The sequence below is a fragment of the Pterocles gutturalis genome, unplaced genomic scaffold (genome assembly GCF_000699245.1).
Source record: "Pterocles gutturalis isolate BGI_N339 unplaced genomic scaffold, ASM69924v1 scaffold6539, whole genome shotgun sequence".
Taxonomy (NCBI): domain Eukaryota; kingdom Metazoa; phylum Chordata; class Aves; order Pterocliformes; family Pteroclidae; genus Pterocles; species Pterocles gutturalis.
The window spans coordinates 42,788-62,932 of record NW_010130496.1 but is presented as its reverse complement, the minus strand read 5'-3'; the positions used below and the strand labels follow the sequence as shown (position 1 = coordinate 62,932).

The window sequence follows — 20,145 nt, the reverse complement described above, 5'->3', positions numbered from 1 at the left end:
GTGCCTCACTTGCTGTATCTATTTCTTGTAGGCCAACTTCTCCTTTGCACCTTTGGTGCTGGAGATGGTGAATTTCCTGATGGACGCCATTCAGATAAACTTCCAGCAGGCTTCAGCCATGGGGAGCAGCAGCCGCGCCCAGCAAGCTCTCAGTGAGCTCCATACTTTGGACAAGTCAGTAGAAATGACAGATCAGTTGATGGTATGATACTAAAGGAGCGATTCGATTGTGGATAAGTGGCATCACTTTTAAACAGAAAAAATTCAGTGATAACCCTTCTGTATGCTTTTATTAATGGTACAGGTCCCAACTCTTGGCTCTCAAGAAGGTGCTTTTGAGAACGTCCGCATGAACTACAGCGGTGATCAGGGCCAGACGATCCGGCAGCTGATCAGTGCTCATGTGCTGAGGCGGGTGGCGATGTGCGTGCTGTCGTCCCCGCACGGGCGCCGGCAGCACCTGGCTGTCAGTCACGAAAAGGGCAAGGTGAGTTCTCTGACTTTGTAGAGGGTGTTGGTCTGTAAGGGAAAAGGAAACAGCCTTAGACCACTGAAAAAGAAGCAGAATGTGATTCGGCTGCCTGTTCCCAGACCTGGGTCTTCTGTGAAGTATTGCATGGCTTAGAAAAACCTCTTGTTCTTCCGAGAAAAGACTTCTTGCAGCAGGAACAGTGAAAACTGCAAGGTCACAGTCATAGAGCTGAAACTGAAATTCCTTTTTCCCCTTGATTACAAAGTTAGGTAACTAAGTTCATTTTGTTCTGCAGATTACAGTCCTTCAGCTCTCAGCGTTGCTCAAACAAGCAGACTCCAGCAAAAGAAAATTGACCCTGACTCGCCTTGCGTCTGCACCCGTTCCCTTTACTGTACTGAGCCTAACTGGAAATCCCTGCAAGGAGGACTACCTGGCCGTGTGCGGGCTGAAAGTAAGTTCCTGACAGACCCTTTGCTAGGCAGTTGGAAACATCATCTCAAAACCTGCTATATTTCTTCCCTCTGAGGAACTAGTGCAGAGCTGACTCCTAAGGTCGGTCACTATTTTTATCTTATGAATCACTTTCCTACTAGATATATGAAATAAAAGAAGCAGAACCTATATGAATAATACAATAAATGAGACAGTGCCTCAAAATAATACTTCTTGTTGTATTTAAGCCAATTTTACTTTAAGACATTTTGTATTCTCCCAAATTTAAATTCAGCTTCACAGTGCAGAATCGACAAACCTTACCTAGCTAAGAAACAGCTGGACTCTGTGGTTTTGGTTTGGGTTTCTTGGTTTTTTTATTTGCTTTACAAACTCTCGTGTCATTCATCTTAAATGCAGGAATTTTAGAGTCTTACTGTATCAGTCATTATTGGCACTAAGAGGAATAGTGGCTTTTAACTCTGTTCTTGGTTTAAAATGTTTATAAACATTTTGTTCTAATATTTGACCAATATTTTTCATTACTCCAGGACTGCCACGTGTTAACATTCAGCAGCTCTGGATCAGTCTCTGATCATTTGGTACTTCATCCCCAACTAGCCACGGGAAATTTCATCATTAAAGCTGTGTGGCTGCCAGGATCTCAAACAGAGCTTGCTATTGTGACTGCAGACTTTGTGAAGGTATGTTTGGTCAGAAGCTGTTGATGATATGTGGTTGTCTTCTTTCAGACATTAGAGTCTGGCTCTCTGCAGAGTTGCCTGTAGAAGAGTGTGATAATATTCTTAGCTACAAATAAATTGAAGATACAAATCGGTGGTGTTTATCAACTGTTGCCCTAAGAAAAAACAAAACCACAGAACCCAAAGAGCACAAAAGTGAACTCTAACATCTGATAGTCATTCCCTTGTCCCAACTTTTGTCCATGTGCACTGTTTTGCATTGTAGGAGTTAACTATTGTCTTGATTCTTCCCACAGATTTACGATCTCTCTGTAGATGCCTTGAGTCCAACTTTCTATTTCCTTCTGCCGAGTTCCAAAATCAGGGATGTCACTTTCCTTTTCAACGAGGAGGGGAAGAACATCATAGTGATCATGTCCTCTGCTGGGTACATCTACACACAGCTCATGGAAGAGGCGAGCAGCGCCCAGCATGGACCATTCTATGTCACCAATGTCCTTGAAGTCAATCATGAGGACCTAAAGGTACGGGTGACATCCCTGTCTTGTCGCACGGGCTGCAGTGGCTTTCTCTCTTTTGTTTGTGTCTTACATTTGAAGGCAGAAGTTTCCTCCCCTCCCGCCCCCCTTTTTTCCCCTTTTAAGCAGCTTGATCTAGATCAATGAGCTTGCCATTCCTGTAAAGAGAGAAATATCCTTGCAGTGAAAGGGAGTGGGGTTGAAAATTAAACCGCTTGATCCTTTCATCTAGAAAATGGAGCATGTTTTCTGTGGCTGGCTCTGAAGTCATGCCCAGCAGGATTTCTCAGCAGGGAGATGGCTTCAGAGCAATGCCGTTCCCAAAGCGAGGCACTCCGAAGGTGCAGTCACCAGAATGGATAAAGTTACTGACCGTTGCTGGGGCTGCAGAGGTGGAGGGAGCCTTTGTTTCTGGTCACTGGCAGCTCTGTCTTGGGGGTGACTTTTAAAATCCGTCCACATTTCACTCGGTGTTTTTTACCCCAGCCTGCTCCAAAGCAGGGGAATAGATGAGAAGGCGGCCCTCAGGAAAGCTCTTTTATGAGCTGGGAGCATGGGGAGTGCTCCCTGTGAGACTGTCATACAACATTCAAGCGCATAGATAGCTGAGGGCGCTACCTCCAGCCTACGGGGATGCAATCTAAGTCTCCCCTTCAAAAGCCTTTGAAGTATCTGGTGGATGAGTTCAGCAAGGAGTTGAGCTTAGAAAATTGTCATTTGGGGCTGTGTTCTCTCACTGGTGGGGAGGCGATGGGAGAGAGGCTTTTGAAATAATTCCATCATGAGAAATGTAAAAGCCTGACAGTGTGTTTTGAAGGATGTGCGTTTATCTTAAATGTTGCTGGTTTTCTCTGATCCTACAGGACAGCAATGGCCAGGTAGCAGGAGGAGGTGTCTCGGTGTATTACTCCCATGTCCTACAGATGTTGTTCTTCAGTTACTGTCAAGGCAAATCCTTCGCAGCCACCATCAGCCGGGCCAATCTGGAAGTGCAGCGGCTATTCCCAATTAACATAAAGAGGTGAGGCTCGTGTGGAAGACTCCCCCGAAGTTTCCATTTCTGCTTATTATTAAGAAATATCACTAATTATTCCTAACATCCCAGCTCTGAGTGGCTAAAGCTTGTAGTGAAGATCCCCTTTTTGACAGATGTTTTCTTGCTACTTTTCGTGGTGCTTCTGCCCTAGTTGCAGAATGGTTCGAAACCAAAGCTGTCTGTTTTTGGCAATGGGGCACCTATGCATTTTTTTCTTTGCACTAGGATTTCACAGCAGAAAGGTGGCTTCAGAGCAGTCTTGCTGCAGAGTGCAGAGCTGCTACTGGTGCAGCAGCTGGAACCGATGGGATTACTCACCCTCGTGAAGGCTACAGAGCAGAGGAAGCCTTTGTTTCCTTTTGGCACCAGTGCTGCAGTGGACCTTGTTTATTGTGCATATTAAAGCTTATTTTCAGACTCCCTTGAGGGAAACCAATCTCTTATGCTACAAATGTGGCCAGGAAAAAGCTGTTCTGTCATCTGTTCTGACAAGCAGAGCTGGGCATTTCGGCCACAGCCTCTTCACTAGCCTGACACAAAACCACTGTTGTGAGCAGGCTCTGTAGAAGGGTCAGGTTCCAAGAGCTCCCTAGCCCCAGTCGAGTTTTGGCTTAGTCTTTTTGCAGCTTTATTTTTTTTTCCAGTGAGTAGCCTCACACAGATTCTCCTGCATTGACCTTTGCTTAGTGCTACTGGATGTGTTGAAACATGGAACTGTGCATCTGGTCAGATAAAAAGATAGCTGAAAGTGATTTTAAAATTGCTCCCTTGGTTTTGGGCATAAAGTGTTACTAAGTAATGTCTTTCCTTGAGTTTTCAGGGTACAGCTCAGGGCTGTGGACGGGGATGCTCCTATCTTCTGCCCACTCAAGTGACTGTCTCTGGTTTCTCCCCTATAAACTGGGCAGCGGTGTTCCTGGCTTTTCATTAATGCAGTGCTTTGAATTCCTTCTGAGGACGAAGCTCTAACTGATTTGAACGGTGATGAATTTTGTGTGTTTTCACTTGTTGCTGCTGCTTAAATGAATGTCATTCTGTCTTTTGTCTCTTGCAGTTCAAATGGTGGGAGTAAGACGTCACCGGCACTGTGTCAGTGGTCTGAGGTGATGAACCATCCCGGCTTGGTGTGCTGTGTTCAGCAAACCACTGGTGTCCCACTGGTGGTGATGGTGAAGCCAGACACCTTTCTCATCCAGGAGATTAAAACCTTGCCAGCCAAAGCAAAGGTTAGTCGTAGTTTTCTGTATTTTTGGCCCTTTGTGAATGTGGTTTCTTACTGTTCCATCACAAGATCTCTAGTCTTTGCAGCTTTTCTGATGTAAAGAGTTTTTCTTCAAGCAGCAGTTACCAGGTGCTTTCCTTGACTTGCCTTTGCAGATTCAGGACATGGTGGCCATCCGCCACACAGCCTGCAACGAGCAGCAGAGGACCACTATGATCCTCCTGTGCGAAGACGGCAGCCTGAGGATCTACATGGCCAACGTAGAGAATACCTCCTACTGGCTCCAGCCCTCTCTCCAGCCTAGCAGCGTCATCAGCATCATGAAGCCAGTTCGCAAGCGCAAGGCAGCCGCTATTAGTAAGGGACTTGTCACATGTGTCTGTGTAAGGCAGCAGTGGCAAACATAGATGCGAAGATTGGTCAGTATCATATAGATACTTAAGATGTTTGCTTCTGGCAGTTACTGGCTAACCTCAGAGCTGTGTACTGACTAAGTCTGGGTAAAATGTTTCCTTATATGAATATAAAAATACATAGCTGTTTGGCTGGCATGGGCATTTCCAAAGGAGGCAAGCTCATTCTGGAGCTTTTTTGCCATAGCTTTGCCTGTTAAGAATGGATCTTGTTAAAAACATCTCTCTCTTCTCTTTTAGCAACTCGCACATCCAGCCAAGTGAACTTCCCTATTGACTTCTTCGAACACAACCAGCAACTCACAGATGTGGAGTTTGGAGGCAACGACCTGCTGCAGGTTTACAACGCTCAGCAGATAAAGCACCGGCTCAATTCCACCGGCATGTATGTGGCCAACACAAAGGTAAATGGGGCAATTTGGGGATTCTCTTGGGCTTCTAGGTGATGTTATTGTCTGGCTTGATAGCATGCCTTTCCTTAGAAGTCTGCGTTGTTCAAATGACCCTGTACAAATCCTGTTATACTGTTAGATAAGCAGTGGAGGCACCTGTGGACAGACTTCAGATTCTTAGCTTAGGAGTGAATTTTTGACTTCACCTTTCTGAGCTGTGATTTGTCTTCTGCAGCCTGGGGGTTTCACCATCGAAGTGACGAACAATAACAGCACGATGGTGATGACAGGCATGCGGATCCAGATTGGCACACAAGCAATAGAGAGAGCGCCCTCGTACTTGGAGATCTTTGGCCGCACCATGCAGCTGAACATGACCAGGGCTCGATGGTTTGACTTCCCTTTCACTCGCGAGGAAGCCTTGCAGGCTGACAAAAAACTAACCATCTTCAGTAAGTCTTTGTTGATTTATTTTTTTCTTTGAGTACCTGTTAGTTTTACTTGAGTGTGTTAAAGCTACTGTACGTACCTGTTGGTTTTACTTGAGCGTGTTAAAGCTACTGTACTTCACCTCGTAGTAGGGAGGGTTTCCACAATCTGTTCGTTTGACCTGCTTACAGAAACAGTGTGAGGAGGAGATCCTGAACATTTAATAACTGATGGCCCAGTTTCTTGCTGCAGTGGATGAACATGCAATAGCTCAGCTCAGTCATTTTGCATTGAGGTAATAGAGAAGGAAAGTGGCCTTGAAAGAGATGAAACTGTCAGAGTGGCTGTACATTAATGACATGGTGTAATCCTTATCCTGAGTTTATGAGGCTATGCTTGTTGGCATTCAAAATAAACTGGTTTGTTAGTTTTTAAGACATTTCTCTCATCACTGCAGTTGGGGCTTCTGTGGATCCTGCTGGAGTCACGATGATGGATTCCATAAAAATTTATGGCAAAACCAAAGAGCAGTTTGGATGGCCTGACGAGCCCCCTGAGGATTTCCCGTCTGCTTCAGTGAGCAACGTTTGTCCCCCAAACCTGAATCAAGGGAACGGCAGCGTAGACACGGAGTCGGCTGCTCCTGCTGCTGCCAGTGGGACTGTCCTGGAGAGGTATTTCTGCGGGTTTTTCTTTTATATCTCCTTGAAAATGGGTAGTTACTGTAGAGGGGACCTGGGTACGCTTGTGGGCCTTTCTTAACTGGGAAAACTTAAGGGAGTCAGTCAGTTGTTCTCATGGCCACGCAAAACAACAACTGAAAGGTCAGTTGTTATCTTCTGAGGAGGGCTTTGTGCTCACTCTTGATTTATCTGGTGGAGTAGGTGGGTAGATCTATGTGCATGCTTCATGTCGCTAAGTTCATTTGTTACAGCAGTCTTGAAGAGCTGAAAGAGATTTCTGCCTTCTTGGTACATTTTCTCATTTCAAGCTGGCCCTTTTTCGTTCTCTAGAGCTCACAAATGTCAGGCCTCTCTGAAGTTAAGTTTAAGTTTTGAGGAGGACTCTGTGTGTGACTTTGCTTTAGGGGACTGGTTCCCGCTTCTCTCGTGGCCCATATAGCTCAGGTTTAACTGCTGTGGTGGAGAAAGCGTTAAGTCCCCGTCCCCCCCAGTATCCCTGTTGAGAGTCAAACCACTATGGTGAGCTGGGAATATATTTAGCAGAAGGAGAACTTTTTAAAAAATATACCCACCCTGTGTTCTTTCCCTGAGATCATATGGTCTGTGCCATAAGGGTTGTAGAAAGCCTGGCAAGGACAGGAGGGAAACAGATCAGAGAGGAAGTAGCACTGCTGAAAAACGAGCATTTTAAGGAATGCGGTGCTTGACTGTGAGTAAATGATGATTAATTTGGTCTTACTGAAATTCTCATGTGAAGATTCAGGGCTTGAAGTGGGAAGTTATGTCCAGCTGAAGGACCTGTTTGGCCAACCTTTTAATATTTTGTCCAACAGTTCAGGAATTTTTCCTGTGCTTAATTTCTCTTTGTCTCCACAAGATGTCCCTCTCGGCACAGACATGCTTTCTGGTTTTCCAAAGCAGCGGGATTATGTTCTGAAAGCTCAGAATCAGAACAAATTATTCTTTTTATTTTCACTTACATGTTCTGGAATGCAGCATGATTACCTTACAAAGGGCTTCTTGAGTAGGAACAACTAATGGCAGGCGAGAGGCAGCTTTCCTATCAGAAGTTGGGTGTCTGTACTTCAAATTTAACCTTCAGTGGTGCTTTAAGCAGTGTGCTTGGCTTCTCTGTGCTAGGTGGCCTAGATCTCCTGTATTTGTTTTGCTCTTAGACCAGTGCCTGCTGCCCAGACAGAAAGAACCGTGCTTAGATTTACTGTATATAGCGCTCTCCCGGCTTCCTGATTGCCCCATTTAATTTGCCTTTTGCTTAGAATGTGTTCTAGGGAGTTTTTCTGTGAGCTTTACACGTTTTTTTTGTTTTTGTTTTTGTTTTTTTTTCTTTTTCTTTGCTCCCCCAAAGTTCTGAAACTGAGTCCCTAACCACCTTGGACCGGTTAGTATGCCATCCTTTTCTCTGCACGAATGGGTGTGTGTCAGAGAGACAGAACACATGATGTGGCTTTTGTTGACTGGGGTTTTTTTTGTTTTCCAAGTGACATTTGCTTCTTTACATTCTGGTCGTTGCATGGCAGATGGTTTAGCGAAATGTAAAGATGAGATGGTTTGCAGATTTTTGCTGTATCCAGCCTAACTGTTGCTTGTTTGACAAACTCCTCTTTTTGCTTTGTTCCCTCCTTGCGTCTTTTTATCCCTCTTATATTCCCCTATGAGCTTTACGGAGGGTGGCTGTGGGTAGGGGAATGTAATTTATTTATTTGTAAATTATCTATCACCACCAGAGCAGACAATTGTTGTTTCTTCTACCTTGTATCCCATCCTACACTGTTATTTCTCCCCTTATTTCTCTCCTTTTTTCCTGTGTTCTTGCATTGCTCCTTCTGGTGTGTCAGATGGCATTTCAGGTAGTTCTGCTGCGAGGCATGAACTGGTGCTGCACGGGAGATTTCAGCACTTTGCCGCAAATTGTAAATAAGGTTTTCCCTTGGGGCAAGTATTTTACTAGCCTGCCTTCCCGCTGTCAAAAGTTTGGACTTCAGCATCCCTCACTTGGGTCATACCCAGTGCTCTCAAGTTAATTTTCCTCTGGAATCTTTTGAGCTGAAACTCCAAATTGGAAAAAGCAACCTGTGTGAAAATAGCAAGCGAGTAGAATCTTGCTCCCTTAGAAAAGTCGGTTACGCTTTTTCCCATGTGTCATACCAACCCTTGATCTGCAGTCATATGTACGTCTGTGGGCCATGGTGAATTGGTACTGTCAAGACAATCCAAGTTATCCCTGCTGCAGGCTGCGTAAGGAAATGTTTTATCCTCTTTGGTAGAGAAAAGCCCCTGTCTTTCAGCTGTGGATTATTAAAGCAGTCCTAAGTTTGTCTGTGAGCGTGAGCCAGGTTTAACTCTGGTCTGTAACACAATGAAATGATATGCATGGTGCCTGTGGCAGGTTTTATCATGCTTTGATTTTGTACTTGGCATTCGTTAGCTGTCTCTGAGCTACTCATGACTGTAGCCCGCATAAAGCAAAGTGCTCAGGAGAGAGAAGGGTTGCTGTACTCAAGCCTGCTTTCCTTTCTCCCTTCAGGCTAGTAGTGAGTTCTTTAGAAGCACTGGAAAGCTGCTTTGCTGTAGGACCAGTCAACGAGAAGGCAAGTAACTTTCTGAATACATTCCGGAGCTTTCCGAGCTGAGGGAGGAGGGGCAAGATCAGCAGCACCTCCTGCAGCCCTGGGGGCCTGATACGGAAGAGAGCCGCATCCTTTTTGCTCAGAGCACTGATCTGGAAGTTGACTTAGCGAAAAGCATTTGAAACTAGTTTAGAATGACAATTGGCATTTGCATTTATCGCTGGTGGGATTTTTGTGCTGTAGTGTGACCTGGTTTACAAGAACAGCAGGGTAGAAGCCCGTAAATCTTAAAAGGACTTTTTGTATGTAGACATGTGAAATGTTCATTAAATGTCAAATAATCAGTTGGGGAGGCTATCAAAACGCTATGGAAGGAGGGCAGAAACTTGCATGCATAGTGCTAGGAGGGGAAGGAGCTGCAGGTATGCCGACAAATCAGGCTCATGCATCACCTTAATGGTAAATGTACTGAAGAATGGTTTTTCTCTGTTCTTGGGAGCAGGAAAAGAATAAGGTTGCAGCTCAGGAACTGGCTACTATGCTGCTGTCCATGCCAGCTCCTTCCAGCGTCCAGCAGCAAACCAAGAACCTCTTGGCTAGCTTGCACACCAGCCGCTCGGCGTACCATAACCACAAGGTAACACGGTGCAAGGATTTCGATCTCTCCTGGAACTTGCCAGTTCATGGCTGGGGTGCAACACGCCCCTAGAAGGACCTCCCTCCATGCAGCTCAAACCTGCTGGCTAATTTTCCTTTAACTCCTGCCGCCTGCCTTGCTGGATTTTGTGTTTCACCAGAACTACTTAAAATGCTTTCTGAAGATTTTGATGGGAAATAATATTAATTAATCTCGAGAAATCACAATCTCAATCTCAAAACATGTGAAGTTTGTTTGCAAGCTGTGTCCATAGCTCTGCTTTCTGTTTCCACACGCATTTGACTTTGGGTGGCAGGAAAATACCAGGGCTAGCAGTGGTTAGACTATGTGCTACCATAATTGCAGTAAATGTGCAGATTCCTGCAGATAGCCTTTGCTCACCACTTGACTGATTGTGTTTATACACTGGTCTTTCCATCCACATTTAAGCCTGAGGGGAAGCAAATGAGAAAATTAATGCTCCAGCCAGATTTCTTTTGTTACAGAGTGACTTTTTAATATTAGTTGTCCTTCCTAGGTGACATTGGCTAAGAGTTAAAGCAGCAAGTGCTGGATTTCCCCAGGATCTGGCCTGCAGTTGTGCTTCAGTTGCTTTGTTGTGCTGTTGTTTGTTGGTTTTCTTTGCCTATGTTATCTTTCACTTTACAGGACCAAGCATTGCTAAGTAAAGCCATTCAGTATTTGAGTTCTTCAACCAAAGAAGGAAAGGACCTTGATCCTGAAGTATTTCAGAGGCTGGTCATCACTGCTCGATCCATTGCTATTATGAGACCCAACAATCTGGTGCACTATACAGAATCAAAGCTGCCACAGTTGGAAACAGGTAAATAAGTCTGGAATTTTCTTTAACTTCTCTTTCATAATTGAAGATGTCTTGGGGTATCGGTTTGGTGTGACAGCGACTGTATTTGACACATTTGTTAGGTGTGCAATAGTCCTGGTAAGGAGGACGTCACAGCCTGTGACAAAAGCTGTTTCAGACGAACTTGGTGTTACCTGCTTGTTCGTGCTTTCCCCTGCATGTATCTGACAACTCTTTTTTAATCTCTACAGAGGGTGAAGAAGGGCAGGAGGCCCAGAAACATGCTGAGGGAGACGGCTGCACATTTATTACCCAGCTGGTTAACCACTTCTGGAAGCTACATGCGTCAAAACCCAAAAACGCTTTCCTTGCCCCTGCCTGCCTGCCAGGTGTGCTGCCTCTTCATTGCCTATTCTCAGGCTTGTGTATTTTGAAGGATTCTATTTTAAGCTTGTAAACAGAGAAAATTACTTGTTCTAAACTAGGCTTAAGATGCTAATGATGCAACGTGTGTTTTCTACAGTATATCTGCAAATTCTGCTCTGATGCTTTTGTTCAGAAGTGTGTGTATTGTGCTAGTAGAAGGGGACTGGTGATTGATTTACTCACGTTTGACTTCATGGCTGGTGTTAGAGGATATTCAGTGGTGCTGGTAGATGGCATGCACAGTATTCCATTAGACAGACAAGACTGGTGTGTGAGCTCCTTTTGGGTTGATACTTCACAATATTTGTGATCCTAATGTTATGCCTTGAAGTCTACAAACAGAACATGCTTCCTGCAGGGTCTCACTCTGTGCTGAAATGGAAAGATAGCTGATTACAGTCCTGCTTTTATTCCTCCTTAGGTCTCACTCACGTTGAAGCCACAGTCAATGCTTTGGTGGATATTATCCATGGGTACTGCACATGTGAACTGGATTGTATCCATACCGCATCCAAGATCTACATGCAGATGTTACTTTGCCCGGTATGTAATCTTGCTCTGCTCTGCTCTGCCTCAGTCTGTAACACTGCACTGGGGAGGGCTTAGATTGGATATTAGGAAAAATGTCTTCCCTGAAAGGGTTATCAAGCACTGGACCAGGCTGCACAGGATAGTTTGAATCACCATCCCTGGAGATATTTAAAAGATGTGTAGCTGTGACACATGGGGACATGGTTTAGTGGGAATCGGCACTGTTAGGTTTATGATTGGATTCAATGATCCTAAAGGTCTTTTCCAACCTAAATGATTCTATGAATCTGTAAAATGAAGAGTATTAAATACAAATAAAATGATCATACATAGTACAGACACAAAATAGAGGCATTGCAGCCAAAAACAAAGAGCCAGGAGTGAATGAAGGAGAAATTTCTCTTTCCTTATGTTTTAGCAATGTTTGTCGTGTGCTGCATGTGGAATGCTAAGTGTTGCTTCATGGCTGCTAGGGGAGACGGGGAGTTTAGAAGTTAGGCAGTGACATATGTCCTACGTGAATCATGACCAACAGAGTGTCATAAGTGTATTTTTAGCTGTCTTTCCAAATACTGTGAATACGCACTTAAAGCTGAAGGAGTTTAATGATTAACTATTAACCCTCTAGGATCCTGCAGTGAGCTTTTCTTGCAAACAAGCTTTGATCAGGGTGCTGAGACCAAGGAACAAGCGGAGACACGTCACCTTACCGTCCTCCCCTCGGAGCAACACTCCTATGGGTATGCAAGATCCATTCATCTTTGCCTTTAAATGAGCATGACCTACTCTATTTGTCAGAAAATAAAATAAAATAGTCTTATAAATTGTGACCAAAAAAAGACTAAAACCAGTCCTTTCTTTTGCTCTCTCTTGTCCCCAAAACCCTTCTTTTTTTTTCTTTAAATAAACATTCGCCTCTTCTTTGATATTGTGGGATTGAAAGAGGAGATCTTTCTGAGATATGCCCCTTTCAGTGACAGGGAAATCTGGTTCTTTTATCTAGGGGGTACTAATCCAGACTGTCTTACTGTTTCTGTGCATATGTTCAAGTCCTTATAAATCAGTTATAAAGATGTATCAGAAAGTCATAAAGAGTGCATTTGTAAAGTGATCCTTTGTAACTCAGGAGATAAGGATGATGATGACGATGATGATGCAGAAGACAAGCTGCAGAGTTCTGGGCTAGCAAATGGCGAGCATATCCGACAAGAAAGCCAGGAGCAAAGTGAAGTTGATCATGGGGACTTCGAGATGGTGGTAAGTCCAGAGTTGTTTCTCTTTGGAGTGTTTTAACTATGTACTTGTGTTTAATTTAGTTATGATGAATCAGTTTGTAGTGCTCCATTAGCTGGTGGTGGTTTGGTGAAAGCTCTCACTGTGTTTCCTCTCCATAGTCTGAATCTATGGTTCTGGAGACTTCGGAAAATGTGAATAATGGGAACCCTTCTCCCCTGGAGGCTCTTCTGGCTGGAGCAGAGGGATTCCCTCCTATGCTGGATATTCCTCCCGATGCAGATGATGAAACGATGGTGGAATTAGCCATTGCCCTGAGCCTGCAACAAGATCAGCAAGGTAAGATGTAGGCGTTACTGGCAGTCAAAAAGACAAACAGAGTATGAGGAAACTGGGAAAGAAGCAAAAGCAAAAGCTCTTGATGTCAGCACCAAAAAAGTAAAGCTAGTAGAACTCTGAAATGTACAGAGAAGGCCAGAGTTGACATAATTCTTTCATAGGAAGATAGTCATAATTTGTTTTCCTCTTACAGGGAGCAGCAGTAGTGCACTTGGACTTCAGAGCTTAGGACTGTCTGGCCAAGCACCCAGCTCTTCTTCTCTTGATGCCGGAACGCTCTCAGATACAACAGCATCAGGTAACTGTTCACTGCGAGGAATCAAGCTTTTGTGATTTTGACTTAAATAATGACTTAAAATGTTTGTAAATATGGTTTTGAAGAGCCAATTATTAATATTTTTGGTAGTGTATTTAAGGCCTTTTTCTGCCTTTTCATTGTAGGCTTCTGAGGAAGTTATTTCCTCTCCTTAAAATAAGGCAGACAAAATAAACCATATACTGTATTTCCTTAACAATTAGATATTGCTTATCAAGGGACTTGCATGACTGTCTATTTGGTGAGAAGGTTTCCTTCTCAAAGGATCTCCCCTCCACTGCCTTTTGCATGCTTAAATGTACTGATGGACACTTTTAAGTTCCCTTTTAATTGGTAGTTGAAAATTGACACAAAAAATAAATATTTGTGGCTTTTTTTTTGTGGCATGTGCATTTTTTGAAGTTGTATCAAGGCAGTGTTTTTACTTGTAACAGCTCTCTTTATTCTCTTAGCTCCAGCGTCTGACGATGAAGGCAGCACCGCTGCAACAGATGGCTCAACTCTTCGGACTTCACCTGCAGACCACGGTGGGAGCGTGGGCTCTGAGAGCGGTGGCAGCGCGGTGGACTCCGTAGCTGGTGAGCACAGTGGTAAGTATCCAGTGTCTGTACATCTGTTTTTTGCTGTAGTAGGACTTTACCGAGAGTGAGAGGGGGTGGGTAATCCCAGGCAAAGAAGAAATCTCAGTTCCAAATAGATGATGCCATGCATCATTTTATGGTTACTGCCAAAGTGCCGTACAGACTGAATGTTTGCTCACTTTTTGTAGTTCTAGAACTGTGGAATCTGCGGTAGTGTTGGCTGGCCTGTAATAGCAGAATGCAGTAGCCTAGGGTAAGACTAGAAGAATTCACTATGCTGCTGGATAAGTTTGGGTGGGACAGAATTAATTTTTCTCTTTATTGCTTGGGACTGATACCCAGGTAAAACGAATCAGAGACTTTTATTAAAAAATTATGTCCATACTGCCCATCGTCTGTATAACGCCCCTCTTCTGACTTGGTGTTAAATCACTGTTGTGGAACCAATTCCATTTGTGCCACAAAGATGAGGCTGGCAAGCAAAAGAATGCTGGGGGTGTTAAGCAGCATCTGTAGAAATGGCTCTCTCCTGGTTTTAGGAAGCTAACCAAAGACACCATCTCCTTAGAACCGTCGTTCCAAAGTACAGTTCACCTGTGTCAGTTGCTATGAAGCAGGCAAGAGGCATGTTCAGTTGTGCTGACATTGTCTTTCCTTTTTTTCCTTTTTCTGTTTCAGTGTCTGGCCGCAGCAGTGCCTATGGGGACACGACAGCTGAGGGCCACCCTGCTGGACCAGGCAGCGTCAGCTCGAGCACAGGCGCTATCAGCACTACCGCGGGCCAGCAAGAGGGAGATGGTTCAGAAGGGGAAGGGGAGGCAGAGGGAGACGTCCATACCAGCAACAGGCAAGGTTTTCCTCTTCAAGAATAGCACATCTGGTCTGCAGTGTCAGTGTTTATAGAGGAGTGGACTCTAGCTGCTGAAGTTCCTGGAGTATGGTTTGTGACTCTGTTGGGTAGTAAAAATGGAAAGTTAGAAATATAGAGTGGAGTAAGCTGCCATTGCAAACTGCCTCTCTCTGTGAATTCACCGTGTAACGTGTTACACGTACCTAATGTGTGTCCCACACAACTGCTGCCTGTACAAAGTGGTGGAAAAATCCTGCATGAGTCTAGTAAACAGAGAAATCGCTGAAATGTACAGCTTGGGGGCTTGTGAAATTCAGGGTTGGGAAAAAACTATGTGCAAGAGTGCTAAGAGCTTTGGGAAAGATCCACGGTTTTTCATTCTGTGGGAACAGATGCTCAGTCATTTTTTACAGTGCAGTTTGGAACTGATTTGTAGTATCTGTTTCTAGGCAGTGGAATTCTGCAGGTGGTCATGCTAGGCAGTGTAGTTCTGAAGTGGATAACTGTGTCCGTTGTCAGAGTTGCTCTGCATCTTTGACATCTCTTGACTGTGCAGTCTGAGGGAGTCCGCTCCTGTCTGTGCCGATCTAACGACCATGGGATTTCCTCATGCTCTGAACTTCTGTGCTCAATAGCAGCACTCTGTTGGTGATCCTGCTGGGTCTAATATTTCCTGTGATGTGTCTGAAGCGCTTTGTGTCTGATCACTGGCTTCTCACTTCCCAGGCTGCACATGGTCCGACTGATGTTGCTGGAGAGGCTGCTGCAGAACTTACCGCAGCTGAGGAACGTTGGAGGAGTCCGGGCCATTCCTTATATGCAGGTAAGTGAGGAGGGCTCAGGAGTTAAGCCTTAATCAAACTGTTAATTACTGCTACTAGTGCTGGGTTTCTGTTTGCATGTTCCCTTTCTCTTTCCTGCCCAGTCACAGTGTGTGGGTCCAGCTCTAAAGTCTTTGGCAGAATTTGGGAGAGAACATAAATTAATTAAGATAAAATCTGCAGGGGTTTTGTGAAAGATAATCTGTATTTATCTTGAAAACATGGAACCCGATTCCTACTGATTCTCTGATTTCTATCCCCAGGTTATTCTGATGCTCACAACAGACCTAGATGGAGATGATGAGAAAGACAAAGGAGCTTTAGATAACCTTCTGTCCCAACTGATTGCAGAACTGTGCATGGACAAGAAGGTAAGCGGTGCTATGAGCACACTCTCTTTGGTTTGCTCCTTCTAGACAGGGCTTCTTCCCGTGGAGGAATTAAATGCACAGGAGTTGCAGAAACACCTTGCTGTATGGATGTGTTCAGGCAGTTTATTTGTCTTGGCTCACTTCACATACAGTAGAAAATGACATGAGTGTAACTTTCACTTTTTCCTGGTTCCAGAATCCACAAGTGAGCATGAAAATTGGCTGTGCTTGAATTAAACTCTTAGAACAGACATAAAGAGTGATGCGTAATTGTCGAATGTACCTTGTCATTTGTGTAATACTGTTCTCTGGCCACTGTGTACCCTTGTATTGAGGAATTTGTGCTGCTTTTTTAATATTACTGCTTGAGCTTAAGTTAGAAATGCTTCACAAGGATGAGAGCACTGAAATTTAGATGCTTAGGACATTGTGCTCAGCTCTGTAAGCAAGCAAGCTCTCTCCTTGCAGGATGTGTCTAAGAAAAATGAGCGCTCTCCGGTGAATGAAGTGCACTTGGTGGTGATGAGGCTGCTCAGTGTGTTCATGTCCAGAACTAAGTCAGGATCCAAGTCTTCCATTTGTGAGGTACATTCTTCAAATTATTTTTCTCCGGGGGATGGTGTGGTTGGGGGCCTTTTGTTCGTCGAAGATGGTGTAAAAGCTGCTAGCTGAAATAACTGGTGTAAAACTGAAAAAGAGTTTAAAGTGCTTCGGAAAAATGTATGAAGAGTCTGTAATGTTACTTGACACTTCTGAAAATAATATCTTTGCTGAAACTCAGACTGGAGCAAACTGACATTTAAAGACAACTGGATTCACGTGTTTTGTGTGTGGTTTCTGCCTGAGCTAAGGGCAGCACGTTAATGATGTTATTTAAAACAGTCTAGCAGATTTTTTCCTTGCATGTTTACTGGTGCTGAAGGGGTTAAAGAGGATTTGTAATGTGATTATTGGAAAGCAATATGCTGCTGTGTCAACGTAAAAGTGGCTAAGAGGATTCCTTAGATATTTGTTGCTAAAAGGTACAGTAATAAGGCATAAAAAGCAGTATGTGTGGTGGGAAGGAGATTAATAAAAAAGCATAGAGGTTAAAAAATTTAGTCTGAACTGCATCAAATTTTAATGAGCTTATGAGCTGTGGGGTTTGTTTGGATTTACAGGGCTGCTTTAATAGTTTTATTTACAGTAGCTTTTTCTCCAGCCTTTGTTATTCACTTGAGCTTCCCACAGAAATCAAAGCTCATCGTCTTGCAAGAATGCAGGTGGAGCAATACCTGGGTGGAGCAGAGCCTCTGAGCGGCATCTGCAACAGGGACTCTTTCTCTACCAGAATTCACCTCCAGCTGGCCAAATCCCAGATAAACAAAGAGAAATCCCAACTTAAAAAAAAAAAAAAAAAAAAGGGTGAAGGGAAAAAAAAAGGAAGGGAAAAAAGCCCTAGTCGTCTAATCCATAGCAAAGTGGCCTCTGGCACATGTGTCGAGGGGAGATTAGACTTAAGAGGAGATTTTATTTGTTTTCCTTTACTAAGCGCTTGTTCAAAAGAGTCTCTGTAAATATTTGAGTTGCTTTTCATAAACACAAAAAAACCAAAAACCCCAACCTCAAACAAACCCCAAACTTAAAAGCTGCCTGTAAAGTTTCATAAAAACCTGCTCTCTTATCCATACTGTGAGCAACTGCTGTCCGATTCCTGCAGCCTCCCCTGCGCTTCCGACACAGTGGTTCTCAGGTGCTTCAGTAATCCCTCTCCTCTTTGTTCCAGTCTTCCTCCCTCATCTCCAGTGCCACTGCTGCTGCGTTGTTGAGCTCTGGTGCTGTTGACTACTGTCTGCACGTGCTGAAGTCTTTGCTAGAGTACTGGAAAAGCCAGCAGAACGACGAGGAGCCTGTAGCCACCAGCCAGCTCCTGAAACCTCACACGACGTCGTCGCCACCTGACATGAGCCCTTTTTTCCTCCGCCAGTACGTGAAGGTGAGTCCTACGCTGTGCTGTTAGCTTTACACAACCTGTATTAAAAGGCTGCTGTGCAGAAGCAAGTAAAAGCGTCTTTGCAAAACTGGTTTTCCCTTAGTAGTGCAATTAAAATCTGTTCCCTTAGCATGTAGTTACAACTAGGATTGCTCCGGGATCTCTCGGAGCAGCCCAGCTCACTATATCCATCGATGCACCCCTCAGCCAGGCGGCTCTGTGGAGCTGCTGTCGCTGTTTCTGGTTGAAGGGTTAATCTTCCTAAAGGGAAGCTACTCCGTCGCTTGGCTCCCTGTGCTTGGCAGGCAGAATTTCTGAACCACCACTGCTTATTGTGGCAAGGAAGCCTGGCGGTTGATGGGGATTTCCATGCTAAATCCTAAACTTGTTCAACCACCGCGGTGTTTTTACGCTAAGATTCTGCTGGAGTCCAGGGGACTTCAGTATGTTTACAGGTGCGGTGAAAAAAAGCCTGATTAAGTGTAAGAATGTCTCCTAAGTTGAAAGCTTATATATTAAAATTCCTTATTGCTACAGACTAGCTTACTGCATCCTAAGAGTTGCCGTGGAGTTAAAGTCATCCAGGTTTGTTGGCTTGATTTTATTTATCAGCTGGGAGCGTTTCTTCTGGCTGCAAAGGCGCAGAAAAGCTTTGTTTTTAGAAAACCAACAAATGCACCCCGTAGCTTGTCGTGACACCACACCGGGAGTGCTCAGTGCCGGAGCCTGATGGATTGCTCTTGCTTCCAGGGTCACGCTGCAGATGTTTTTGAGGCCTACACCCAGCTCCTGACAGAGATGGTGCTGCGGCTGCCCTATCAGATCAAGAAGATTGCGGACACAAACTCCCGCATCCCACCTCCCATCTTTGATCACTCCTGGTTCTACTTTTTGTCTGAGGTAAGTGAGAATGTGATACACCCAGGGATTTTAACAAAGACATCCCAGTCGTGTTACCTTTCATGGGAGAGATGAGGTGCTGTGGAAGTGATCTCAGATCCATCTCTGATTTTTAATCCCCCTTGAAAGAAGGCAAACTGTTGGCTTTGTTTTATTCCTGTTGGAACAGGAATCTACAGGAAAGCATACATGAAAAATAGGATTGCAATTATTTCCTATAACTCAGTGTTTGCTGCCAGAAAACTCGAATAGCAAACCTTCTCTGAGATGGCACAGTGTACTGTTGTGCTCGGCTGTTGGTACTTAGTCCTTAAAAAAGAAACCAGGAAGATATTTGGAATGTATCCTTTCAATTCCCTTGGTTGTATAGCTTCCTAGTAGACATAAGAAGTTATCTTATGTTTGCGCATGAGTTTGAAGAAGGATTTCTTAATTAGGCTTGGCTAGCTTTTTTATATGGGGTCATAGGTGACAAAAATGGTTTTCAGAAGCGGTTTAGTAATCACAAAGCAGTGTTGCTGTGCAGTGTTTCTTCTGCCTGTGACTTGCTTTTATGGGTGACTTACAGAACCTTAAAGCAGACCTTTTCATTAGTGCCTCTTCCATATCTTTTCTTTTTGTAAGAAAACACATCCTATTTTTGTCGGCGCAGGTTGCCTGCTGGTGAGTTCACAGTTGCTGACCTTTAGGCTTTTCTTTGTCTAGTACCTGATGATCCAGCAGACTCCATTCGTGCGTCGCCAAGTCCGCAAGCTTTTGCTCTTTATCTGTGGATCAAAGGATAAATACCGCCAGCTCAGAGACCTTCACACCTTGGACTCTCATGTTCGTGGAATCAAAAAGCTGTTAGAAGAGCAAGGCATTTTCCTTCGTGCCAGTGTGGTCACAGCAAGTTCAGGCTCTGCCCTGCAGTACGATACGTTGATCAGCTTGGTAAGGAAAAGCGTGCCACAATACTAGGAAAAAGTGTATGTTGCATTTATATAAGATGTCAGCAGCAGAAATACTGACGTGGTGGTTAATCCTGTCCCGTGGTGCCTTTCAGATGGAACATTTAAAGGCTTGTGCAGAGATCGCCACACAGCGAACAGTAAACTGGCAGAAATTCTGCATTAAAGACGACTGTGAGTTCTTTCTGAGAGTATTTGGGGGAGCGGAGGGGGTGCATTAAGTGTCTTGGTTTGAATCAAGGCTTCTCAGATGGGGAAACTCAGCTGCGAAGAAGAAAGGGGGACACAGCTGAGAGTTTTGAGCAGGACTGAACTGTTTCCAGTACTAATTATCGCAGTGCTCTAATTGCATCTATTCCCTAGCTGAAGGATGCAATATGGTGTGATGGATAACTTACAAGAACAGGAGATCTGTGCTCTGTTGCTCGCACTGCCGTTGTTCAGTGTGTAATTTGGGATGAAATACGTTACCTTGGTGTACCCAATATGTAGGGACAGGAAGC

At 44.3% G+C, this 20,145-nt stretch overlaps 1 protein-coding gene across 1 annotated transcript in view; it reads left to right on the top strand.

The window, feature by feature from the left end:
- Window positions 1–20,145, top strand: part of UBR4 (ubiquitin protein ligase E3 component n-recognin 4) — a gene marked incomplete at its 5' end in the record, with an annotated part of 75,051 nt that overhangs the window by 23,871 nt on the left and 31,035 nt on the right. The window contains 29 exon segments of the mRNA XM_010080236.1: window positions 32–202; window positions 305–487; window positions 768–926; window positions 1,459–1,611; window positions 1,908–2,135; window positions 2,993–3,150; window positions 4,220–4,391; window positions 4,543–4,744; window positions 5,041–5,204; window positions 5,428–5,644; window positions 6,079–6,295; window positions 8,850–8,913; window positions 9,395–9,529; window positions 10,199–10,373; window positions 10,604–10,741; window positions 11,200–11,321; window positions 11,938–12,049; window positions 12,436–12,566; window positions 12,704–12,881; window positions 13,075–13,179; window positions 13,650–13,787; window positions 14,457–14,625; window positions 15,355–15,451; window positions 15,713–15,820; window positions 16,289–16,405; window positions 17,586–17,795; window positions 18,543–18,692; window positions 19,398–19,625; window positions 19,738–19,816. Coding sequence (XP_010078538.1) covers window positions 32–202; window positions 305–487; window positions 768–926; window positions 1,459–1,611; window positions 1,908–2,135; window positions 2,993–3,150; window positions 4,220–4,391; window positions 4,543–4,744; window positions 5,041–5,204; window positions 5,428–5,644; window positions 6,079–6,295; window positions 8,850–8,913; window positions 9,395–9,529; window positions 10,199–10,373; window positions 10,604–10,741; window positions 11,200–11,321; window positions 11,938–12,049; window positions 12,436–12,566; window positions 12,704–12,881; window positions 13,075–13,179; window positions 13,650–13,787; window positions 14,457–14,625; window positions 15,355–15,451; window positions 15,713–15,820; window positions 16,289–16,405; window positions 17,586–17,795; window positions 18,543–18,692; window positions 19,398–19,625; window positions 19,738–19,816 — 4,480 coding nt within the window.